This window comes from Lepidochelys kempii, chromosome 2, assembly GCF_965140285.1.
Source record: "Lepidochelys kempii isolate rLepKem1 chromosome 2, rLepKem1.hap1, whole genome shotgun sequence".
In the NCBI taxonomy this organism is placed as follows: domain Eukaryota; kingdom Metazoa; phylum Chordata; order Testudines; family Cheloniidae; genus Lepidochelys; species Lepidochelys kempii.
The window spans coordinates 77,192,674-77,204,323 of record NC_136381.1 but is presented as its reverse complement, the minus strand read 5'-3'; the positions used below and the strand labels follow the sequence as shown (position 1 = coordinate 77,204,323).

The following is an 11,650-nucleotide window of genomic DNA, read 5'->3' as shown; positions in this document are numbered from 1 at the left end:
TGGACTGAATATGTTTTGTTCTAGTGGGATTGCAGTGACTCTATGGGCAGCTAATACAATTGTACCTCTCAAAAATAAATCAGTGCTCATTTGTTAGTGAGCTTGTAATTTAAATTCTTTAAATTGGGAGCTTGTTCAGAAGAATGGATACCAAGTGAATTAATAAATTACATAAGTACTGCAGCAACAATTAACTGTTTGGATTTCCCTGATTTCTTGACTCTGCCCTTGTTACACAACTCTTATAAACATAAGTCAAATATTTTAATTTGGTGCGGTTTCAATGGAATATATTTCAAAGATATCACACTGGAGTTTGAAAAACAGTATGTTTCCACTTGCTATGGCTACACCCAATAACTATATATTTATTTGTAATAATAAACATAACTGCATACAGACAACAAAATATGCTTACCTAACCACATTCAGTTATCCACCCAGCTCTAGGTTTAATACAATTGACGACTGAATACATGTGTTAAAAATAAAGATCACAAAAACCAAGTCCTTATTTCAGGGCACTGTATGGAGCACAGCCTCTTAAAAAAAATTGTCCATCTAGGACTCTCAAACTCATCACATGTTCTTGTCCTGACCCCAGTCCCACAATCCTTTGTGGCCACATCCCACAATCTGTTGGCAGTCAAAGCAAGAAACCACGGCTGTTGTGATGCTGGGAACCGATGAGGTGTAGGGTGATGCTGGGGCGGGGGGGGAGCGTTAGATTCTCCTCAGGGGGAGCTGTTGGCTGTTTTCCCACCCAGTGTGGGTGCTAGATGGCTTGGGTGGTTGATGTTTACTGGTGGCATGGTTGGGAGGTTAGGTGGTGCTGGGGGAGTAGGTAGAGCTTACATAAAGCCTCCTATGAAGAGATGTCAACGGCTCTTTTAAAAAAAGAATCCAGTTGATCACAAGCGTAGAGACACACTTAAGGTTACAAGATAAAGTGCCAAATTAAAAGAAATAACTTCCAATTCTATAGTGCACCTTTCCACGTGCAATTAATTTTGCCCATAAATTTACTGCAGGAATAAATGACAGTATTTAGATCACAATTTGACTGTACCCTGAAAACAGGTAGTTAGATGGCCAAAAGCCATTTGCATGGATGAGAGACAGGCAAAGTGGAAACATCACAGGAGGTGGTCAGACACTGCTGCACAAGTCTGGAGAGGCAGTCTAAGAAGATGGAGTGGTCCACCTTGACTTCAGTACTGCTTTCAACAAAGAATGAGAAGGGTGACAGTTTTCATCAGATAAACTCAGAGGTTGCTGATTCTATGGATGAGAGTATTTTCCATGCTATGACAAGAATGAAATCCATACTGAAAATGAAAAGGATATTATTGTGCAAGAGAGAAGGAAAATCTACTTTCTCACACATTGTCAAGACCACATACAGTACAGCACATATTCAAACACAACATAAAACAGAACATGAAACATGGAGGGGAATAGGCCATTTACAATAAAGTAATTGTAATCAGTGGATCAGCGATGCAAAATGTGATCCAAAGTTATTTTACAGAAGATAATGCAGCAGACTAATCTCCACAGGCAAAGTTCATGTTTGTGTGGGTTACTTATTCTCTTACTATTTACTAAGTAAACAATCAGAATCAGCAGCTTTGAAGTCATACAGCACTTGATAAGCAGCCTAATTTGAGGGGATTGGGTATAAAAATCCCCAATCCCATCAGTTTCTAATTGCTGACACCGAGACTCTCAGACTGCCGGCAGAATGGCCTTTCGTTCTTTGCTCCTTGTTTTCTTAGCTGGACTGGTGGTTTTCTCTGAAGCCGCACCACTGGTAAGTGTTTTGGTATTGAGGTGGCCTTTCATGTGTGATCCATGTAACCTACCTCATTTTTTCTTTTTTTAAATGATGAGAATTGGAATAAGTTAAAGACAAATCAGCCTATTTTATTACATTTATTTTAATTGTATATTGTGCGTTGACCCTGCACTCTCCTACCGCTTTTCTTATTTCTACAAAAAAAGTGCTTCCCCCTTTGCGGTAGTTATTTATGTTGATGAAAGCAGTAGATAGGCTGTAATAGGAGGTAGCACCTGCTATCAGGATAATTTCAACAGCCACTAAAAAGGACCTTCTCTCCCAAATATGGTTTCAGCCTTGGGAGGCTGTGGAGAAGCAACTCCTCCCCTCACAAGACATCAAAGCCATCATCAGCTGATCATCATCTCAACGGGCAGTACTGGTTGGGTGGACATATGGCATGAGAATTCACCTCCCAGAAGGCCTGCCAACTGCTGCCTACTGACTCACCGGCAAATTCCTTCTGTAGTGGCTCTTGCTCCAACCTCAGGAGAGAAGGGAAATGAAGTGGTGCTTTGTCTCTTCTCTACCCACTCTTCCTTTATTGCTCCAGGTCTCCCCATCACCATTCTGTAGTTGGAGAGGATTGCCATATCTCCTGCTCGGAAAGAGGCCTGGGACCAAGTCTAGGGCCCCACTTCCCCTCTTCTCACTTCTGGTGGCACTCATGTGGCTCTGAAAAATGTTGGAGATCCACACACTGTGTAGCCTGTTGATCTCCCCCAGCAGCATTGCCCTTGTACTCCCACTCTGCTCCACAGGGCCACTTCTGATGTTTGGGGAAGCTAGGCCATATGTTTTTAATTATCCTGTCCTCCAAACCCTGACAAAGCTTCTGAGGTGGTGGCTAAGAAACTCCTTTATCCACAGAAGTTGACAACTCCTGCTACAATCTGCCCCACTGGTGACATCAGAAACCTCAGCAGGCAGGAGGCTCTTCATCCTAGAAATCGGTGGGGAAGAGTGGGAAAGGAGTGAGAAAGTCAATCAGGGCCACTGAGTTTATTCCGGTTTGTTAGTTTCATAGATGAGTTTTTCTCAGGCTATGTGGCAGGATCTCCAGAGGTGAGGTAGATTGTCATAGGTCCCCAGAAGGGATAACAGGTGAGGGAAGGGGTCACACAGTTTATGTTATTACAATTTTTGAATAAGAACCTTTCTTTGAATAAAAAAAAGTCAGAAACTGAAACCTCATTTTTGGAACCAATAATGGTTAAGCAGACTCGGTAGTTATCACTAACCAGCAGCTACCATAGAACTCTAAGAGTTTTTTTACACTTAAGGGGTTATGAGACGAGCACAGTCTTGTTGTATCATCATTCCCTTTGGGGTTGCTGGCTTCTCGGGGAGGAAGCAGTCACTGGTCTAATGAGCACATGGAATATAATTGTTGTAGGGTTTGTGCAGGGGAAGCTACTTATACCTTATACCTGTGCACATACCTGACCACAGTCTGGCCCATAATGGGGTTATGATAGCGAGACAGAGCACATGTGCACGGCTTGCCAAGCTGACAGTTGAACGAAGGGAGGAATGGGATAATGTGACCACCGGGAAGCCCCTCCTGACCAAGAGAGCTCTCCTCCAGCCCCCACACTAAAACAAGGAGATCATATTGCTGGATTCCAAACCATCACCACTCCCCGTTTCCAGGATTAAACTTTTATTCGGTCATCTGTGGCTTGGTTGTGCCAGTTAGCAATAACTCTGCACTGGATGCTAGTCAGAACTGCATCACCCCAGAGGGAGTGCTGAGAGGCATTCCATCTCTGAGGACAGGTTCGCAGTGCACATGAGGAGTGCACCCCTTTGTAGGGTACAGCATATGCTCTCTCCCTGCGATCCTGCAGGCAAAATTTTCGTATTATACAGTAAACTTATGTACCTGGTATATGAAAATATGTGATATCTTCTAATTCTAAAAAATGAAATTTCTAAGGGGCATGCTTTATCATGGCCCATCACTCCTATATAATCTGTCATACAAGAATTACATCTCTCTTTTCCCTATATGCAGGGCTCTCATGATTCCAAGCACCCTCTTATTGTGAAAATTCTAGATTCAGTCAGAGGAAGTCCAGCTTCCAGTGTACCTATTAAATTATATAAAAAGGCTGATGATGGGACCTGGCAGCTCTTAAGTTCAGGGTAAGTCATATAATACAATGAGAAGGGGGTGAGGGAGGCATTGAAAGAGGCTAAAGATTACAAAACCCACATTTTACATGCATTCATCTTAAAAACATATGTATAATGTCATTAGTTACAATCTGAGAAGTAATAAGATAATTTATGCCTACACCAAATATTTACTCAGTGTGGGGGTCTCTTCTAAGTAAATTATAGCTGCAAAGCTAGCAGACTGGCTCCTGAATGGTTTGAAAAAATTGTAAACACAAGGGAGGTAACTCACAGGCAGCATGAAATGTGGTATAGAAAACTATTCTTCCATCAATTGCTGTTTGACTCTTCCCTCTTCATGACACTTCACTTTATGGCTACAAGAAGCACATCAATTCTTAGCATGAAGTCCACCTCTGCTTTAGCAAAGAATGAAAGCCCACCAATTTCTACATAATATAATACAGTATAGTCAGAAGAGACTTCTAATCTGTATGAAGTTGAAAACTCTAGTTAGGAATTCTGGCTGCACTGGAGCATAAATATATTGTTTCAAGATATCGGTAGTCTAGCAACTTCCAGGAGAAAGTCTAGGGAAACCATTATCCTCTGTCAAGTAGTCTACAATAGTCTGGATCATTTCAGAAAGTGGATAGTGAAAGTCGTCACACTGCAGGAATCCACCACTAATGGGATCCCAGCTTCAGACCAGTAAAGAGCCTAGAACATAAATGTATGCAAGTTCTCCAACATTACTACACAAAGGAATTCTTATAGTGGTGGTGCCCCAAGTATTAGAACAAAGGTGCCAATACATTGTTTAAAGAGTTAGTCTCTGACAAACTTAACGGCCCAGGGCTGCATAGGATCACATCGAGTAGGGGTAAGGGAATGGAAAATCCAGCCCTATAATTTCCCATTTAAACCAAAATGTGCCATCATACCCAAAGAAGGAAGCAAGAGCACATGGTAAACAGCTGAAAGCATATGCTGCCACTTGAGGTATGTATACTTATTCCTAAAACACGTATTGACTATACTAGTAGTGTACACAACACAGTGCACTGAGATGTGTGGGCAGGTGTGTGTGCAAACATTGTGTGGGTGTATGTGCGAGGGGGGGGAGGGAGAGTTGGATGCTCTAGGATCAGTTTCTGAGGGTATTTAAAAAAACCTGAGATCTGATGCAAAGAACATGCAGTGGTATTTTTATTCCGTCTATTTGGCAGAGATGATAATGCAGAGCCCAGTAAGTAGTTGAACTTCATTAGAGACAGAGAAATTACTTCCACGCTCACTTCAGTGTGGTAGTGGAATTTTAACAGTTGGATTCTCAGAAGCCCACTTGAGCCCATCACTGTACTTTTAGCTAAAAGAGTTATCAGGGTATAGTTGAGAAAGTCTGTAAAGTAAATGGGGAGTTGCTTGAAAGTGATCAATGTAGGAGAATAAAATGTTTGTCTACTTTTTCTATCAGTCAGTAAAAATTCTAAGAACGGGCTTGAAAGCATATGGCATCTGTGATTTAACAGGTTCCTAGATGGTTTATCATTAAGTGCTGAATTTCCTTGTCTTATACTAAAACAAATAAATGTGTCAGTTGATGTACTGATTAGCATTTACCTTTTATTGAAATGAAGAAATGCAACAGAGACATTTACAGACTGAGTCTCAGCATTCAGAACTTTAAACAATGGATGGAGATTAGTGAAACACGAATATAAAATACGAGTGTCATACTATCCACCGACATCGGATCACTAATTCCCACACTACAGGACTGATTAAGTGGAAATAGAGTGTTTTTAAGAGGAGCTACATTAAGCCAGGAGACAAAATTCAATACAGACTCCACATCAGCTAGCACTTAAAGCTCTGCAGTTTCTAGACATTACTAATGTCCTGATAGGTTTGTTTAAATTAGTCTATCTGCTTGTGAAGGTCAGACAACTCAATGGACTAAAAAGATTTCACAAGACTATACTCTTGGTCAAACCTATGGCAACCTCAGTGTAATTCAAATAATTCTTGTAAATAAACCAGAACAAAGTACTCTCCTAAAAAGACAAAATTAGGAACAACCTTATGTGAAGTATTAATAAATAATAGGGTAAATAACCACTAGTTTAAGTTTATTAAAACATCATGGGAGTTATGCACTCTTCGGCCACCGGTGAGTTTTTCTTGTGTGCCCCCTGCTGGCTCTGAAGTAACATTTAAACAACTCTGGACTCAGCCTGACAGCCTTATCAGAAGACAGCAAACACCCATGCCAGGTTTCTTTTGGCTTACCTCCAATCTTTGCGGCAGTAACAATAAAGAAGCTTCTACAGCCCAGACATACTTTGTGGTATGCATGGGAGATCTAGATGCAAGGACAGACTTTGTGAGGCCTCCACAGTACAGAAAGGAACAAGTTATTTCAGATGACCAGTCAGCATTTTCCCAGATGTCTGGCTACAGAATGTCATTGTAGTTCAGTGCTACATATTGCTTCTTTCTTTCAGACATCTGAACACAAAAATAAATATATACTATCTTGCTCTCATGCAGAAAAACCAATGAATATGGCGAGATCCATGAGCTTACAACCGAGAAACAATTTGTAACAGGGTTGTACAAGATTGAGTTTGACACAGTCACTTACTGGAAGGGACTTGGCCTTAACCCATTCCATGAACATGCTGATGTGAGTATTCATTATACTTCTATTTCACATTTAAAAGAGAACCTATAATTGCAAAGAACAAGGCTGTGTTAACTGTAGAGGGTTTAATTAATAACTGTGTCCATTTACTGCTCTCCAGTTTCAAAGACTTTGCCATGAACTAACACCTTCCAGTTCACTGAGCAGTTCAAATTTGCAAACTCAGAGCTCCACAGGAATTTCCACACACCAGATACCCCAGAACTAGCCTCCCATTTGCTCTCAGCAGGCTCCTAGACTTGTTTCTCATCTAGGAACTTCCCCCCACCCCTCACTTCTGCAGCTACCCAGTGGTCTTCCTGGGTTTTTGGGGCATTTGTGGGGGAAGAACAACATGGCTATTTCTCCCTCAGTCTAGTAAGGAAGAGGAGGGTTCCATATTTTCCTTGGCCCATCACTAATGCTTTTGTTAGTGATGTTTGCCACACAGTGGTACTAGTACAGCAGCTTCATATGCAATTGATTTTATTTAGATTTTTAAAGAAAAGTTGATTCAATGCTCTACCTGCATGCAACACAGTTATTTAAAGTCTATAGACATTATAAAATGGTTTAATAGCAACAATATTCCAAGCTAAGTCCTTTTTCAGTTCATTCTCCCCCACCCCACTCACAACCAAGAAATCTTGAAGAAATTCATCAGTTTTGGAAACTGCTCTGAAAATCTCCAGCCTCAAGCTCTGTTGCTTCAAGGTTTGGAGGAGAGGATGTTAAGTTCCAGAATGGAGGCACCTCCACTGAAAACACTTTGCCAACAGACAAATAGCTTGGAGCTATCAGTTTGACCATCCCAAATTATTTCTACTGCTGGGTACAATATGAAGAGGGAAACAATCCCTTAGCTCAGGAGTAGCCAACCTGAACCTGAGAAGGAGGCAGAATTTACCAGTGTACATTGCCAAAGAGCCACAGTAATAGGTCAGCAGCCCCCCACCCCATATCAGCTCCCTTAATTGTTCATTTTCCCACTCCTAAATGCTCAGGTGGTTTACATACTGCACATAGCAGAAAGATGACAAACTTTTTTTTAAATAAAGAACAGGAGTACTTGTGGCACCTTAGAGACTAACAAATTTATTAGAGCATAAGCTTTCATGGGCTACAGCCCACTTCATCGATGCATAGAATGGAACATATGGTAAGAAGATATATATATATATATACACACACACACACACAGAAGGTGGAATTTGCCATACAAACTGTAAGAGGCTAATTCATTAAGATGAGCTATCAGCAGCAGAAGAAAAAAACTTTTGTAGTGATAATCAAGATGGCCCATTTAGACACTACTGACCACAATACTTACCTACATGCCTCCAGCTTCCATCCAGGATACACCACACGATCCATTGTCTACAGACAAGCTCTAAGATACAACCGCATTTGCTCCAATCCCTCAGACAGAGACAAACACCTACAAGATCTCTATCAAGCATTCTTAAAAATACAATACCCACCTGCTGAAGTGAAAAAACAGATTGACAGAGCCAGAAGAGTACCCAGAAGTCACCTACTACAGGACAGGCCCAACAAAGAAAATAACAGAACGCCACTAGCTGTCACTTTCAGCCCCCAACTAAAACCTCTCCAGTGCATCAACAAAGATTTACAACCTATCCTGAAAAATGATCCCTCACTCTCACAGATCTTAGGAGACAGACCAGTCCTCGCTTAGACAGCCCCCCCAACCTGAAGAAAATACTCACCAGCAACCACAACACCACACAACAAAAACATTAACCCAGGAACCTATCCTTGCAAAGCCCAATGCCAACTCTGTCCACATATTTATTCAAGTGACACCATCATAGGACCTAATCACATTAGCCACGCCATCAGGGGCTAGTTCACCTGCACATCTACCAATGTGATATATGCCATCATGTGCCAGCAATGCCCCTCTGCCATGTACATTGGCCAAACCGGACAGTCTCTATGCAAAAGAATAAATGGACACAAATCTGACATCAGGAATCATAACGTTCAAAAACCGGTAGAACACTTCAACTTCTCTGGCCACTCAGTAAAAGATTTAAAGGTGGCAATTTTGCAACAGAAAAGCTTCAAAAACAGACTCCAACAAGAAACTGCTGAGCTTGAATTAATATGCAAACTAGATACCATTAACCTGGGTTTGAATAGAGACTGGGAGTGGCTGGGTCATTACACAGATTGAATCTATTTCCCTACGTTAAGTATCCTCACCGGGCCATCTTATCACTACAAAAGTTTTTTTCCTCCTGCTGATAATAGCTCATCTTAATTAATTAGCCTCTTACAGTTTCTATGGCAACTTCCAGTGTGTGTGTGTGTGTGTGTGTTCGTTCCATTCTATGCATCCGATGAAGTGAGCTGTAGCTCACGAAAGCTTATGCTCAAATAAATTTGTTCGTCTCTAAGGTGCCACAAGTCCTCCTTTTCTTTTTCCCCTAACAGTTATACATTGAATTGAACACAATACAAAAGAACCATCAACACAGACATGTAATGGTCATCTATTACCCTGTAATGGGTTTATCTTTCCGCTGTTGGTGCTTCATTTTCCCCTCTTCAACTAGTGGTCTGCAGTCTCCCTGGTGGATGGAGTAATCTGAGGTTTAACCATCCTGCCAAATCTCAGTAAAAATTCTCTCATTTTCAAGTAACAAAGCAGTCTCCCAGCTCTCTCCAGGCTTGGTAATCTTCAACTGTCCTCCATTGTCTCAATAACCCTTTTTTCTTAACAACACAAGGATACACACTTACAGTAGTGGTGTGGACAATTCCTGTGCCCTAACCCTTACCCTTACCCAGGACATGAGGCTGTGTGAGGGGAAAGAGGTTGCTTCCATTTTCTGTTGAACCTCCTTCTGAAGCGTCCCTAAATAAATACAAGTGTCAACTCCGGCCACACTCCCACACCTCCACTGCATTGCTCCAGGCCTCCTCTTTTGCCAGTTTACCCCTCTCCAGGGTTTCTTTCTTTCCACAAATCTTTACTCACTAGCATAGTTTCTCTGACTAATCCTTCTCCAGGATTCCTCTCCCTCCTAAAGACATGCATCCCTACACCCTTCCCCACCATGTCTCACTGAGCCCAGATTTCATATGATATAGTTCTATAATCACCTTTTTTCAATTACACGGTTAGCCCCAATAACAGAAGGGCCAGCATGCTGTGTTACAAAACCTTAGAGTCTGCTGAGAGCAAAGAGCACAAACATCAATCCCTCGTCGGGTTCACAAATGGTCAACAATACCTCATGATCAAAAAGCACATCAAACGTTGTCTCTGTACTGTAACACTGATTTATAAGGTCTTGCACATATTTTACTAGCTTTATGTAATTCACAAAATGTAAAAACAGTGACAGAAAATTGTCATCAAAACATTAGACACAATATGTATGCTTCCAAAATTTAAACTTGAGGTTAAATCTACACAATAGTTTTGAGGCACAGCTTGTTATTTGGGAACTGGGAAGTAATGAAGAGGACTGGTCACAGACAGAGCCATCTGGATCACTTGGTAAGTTGGATGCAAACACACTATGTTTTAATTCAGCCAGATTTAACAAACAAAGAATACAAGCCATAATTACAGGATGGGGCACTCTGCCTTGGGAAACTGATCTAAAAAGGGCTGGAGGGGCATGATGGAGAATTAGCTGAACATAAGCTCCCAGTGCAATACTGAGGCCAAAAGGGCTAATGAGATCCTTAGATGCATAAACAAGGGAATCTTGAGGAGCAGAGAGGGTATATTACCTCTATACTTGGCACTGGTGCAATGCTACAGAAATATTGTGCCACACTTCAAGAAGGATATTGGTAAGTTAAAAAGGATTCACAGAAGAGCCATGATTAAAGGATTGTAAAATGTATCTTATAGTGATAGACGTATGAATCTCAATCTATTTAGCCTATCAAAGACAAGATTAAGGGGTGAGTCGATCACAGTCCACAAATACCTACGGGGCGGGGGGAGGGGAAATAGAGGGCTCTTCAAATTCAGCAGATAAAGTTATAACAAGATCCAATGACTGGAAGTTGAAGCTACACAAATTTAGACAAGAAATAAGAAGCAAGTTTTTAAACAGTGAGGGTAAGTTGTTCCAAGGGTTAGTTACGAAGGGTTGTGGTGGATTCTCCATCACTGGAGAGATTTAAATTAAGATTGGACTTTTTTCTAACAAATTTGCCCTAGTTCAAGCTGGAATTAATGTGGGTAAATTCTACAGCTTGTGATATGCAAGTGGTCAGATAAGATTATCACAATGGTCCCTTCTGGCTTTAAAAATGTAAAACTATGTTTCAAGCTCTCAAGTGTTTTTTTCTCTCTCTTCTCCAGGTGGTATTCACTGCTAATGATTCTGGTTATCGTCATTATACTATTGCTGCTCTCCTCAGTCCCTTTTCTTACTCAACTACAGCTGTAGTTAGCGAACCAAAGGAATTCGGAACTACACATTAGCCATGCAAATTGTCCTACACTGGTCAATTTAACATTTGTAGATTGATTCTGCTTTTTGGCTGCAATAATCAATACTTATTACTCACATAACATTTTTCATCTTCAAACACTAACTCAAAAGCAAACTGCTATGCAATGGATTTTTATTTTGTGAATGTATTACCTCTGGTAAAGTCAATAAATGTTTCTTAAAAAGGTTTTCAATTACTCTTTCAAAAAAAAAAAAATTCCGGTTCAGAAGAAACACTGTCTCAGGGTTGTAAAAAATTATACTGAAACTCCATTTGCTGAAAGTAAACTGAAATCTTCCATATGGCCGATAACCCATAGTCCTTATCACAAAGAACTGTGAGCAAAATAGATCTGTAATGCAAGAAATTCTCAAACACAAAATTATGGAGCAAGACACATTTATTGAATTATCTTCATTAGTACATTGTTTACTTTGGTCCAGACCCTACCAAAAGAGGCAATAACATGGAGCCCCTGCACAGTGTCCCACTGATTTCCCTGATGTCCCAGTTCT

At 40.9% G+C, this 11,650-nt stretch overlaps 1 protein-coding gene across 1 annotated transcript; it reads left to right on the top strand.

Moving 5' to 3' along the window:
- The first annotated feature begins 1,616 nt into the window (after nucleotides 1-1,616).
- On the top strand, nucleotides 1,617-11,323 carry LOC140906752 (transthyretin). The gene is made up of 4 exons (XM_073331327.1): nucleotides 1,617-1,813; nucleotides 3,858-3,988; nucleotides 6,515-6,650; nucleotides 11,002-11,323. The coding sequence occupies exons 1-4, from the start codon at nucleotides 1,745-1,747 to the stop codon at nucleotides 11,122-11,124; spliced, it is 459 nt and encodes a 152-aa protein (XP_073187428.1). The 5' UTR covers nucleotides 1,617-1,744; the 3' UTR covers nucleotides 11,125-11,323.
- The last annotated feature ends 327 nt before the right edge of the window (nucleotides 11,324-11,650 follow it).

Excerpts from the sequence above, each read along its gene's own strand:
- LOC140906752 (XM_073331327.1), top strand. The coding sequence starts at position 1,745 with ATGGCCTTTCGTTCTTTGCTCCTTGTTTTCTTAGCTGGACTGGTGGTT. Across the intron at positions 3,989-6,514 it reads TGGCAGCTCTTAAGTTCAGG|AAAAACCAATGAATATGGCG; the intron begins GTAAGTCATATA and ends GCTCTCATGCAG. Across the intron at positions 6,651-11,001 it reads CATTCCATGAACATGCTGAT|GTGGTATTCACTGCTAATGA; the intron begins GTGAGTATTCAT and ends TCTCTTCTCCAG.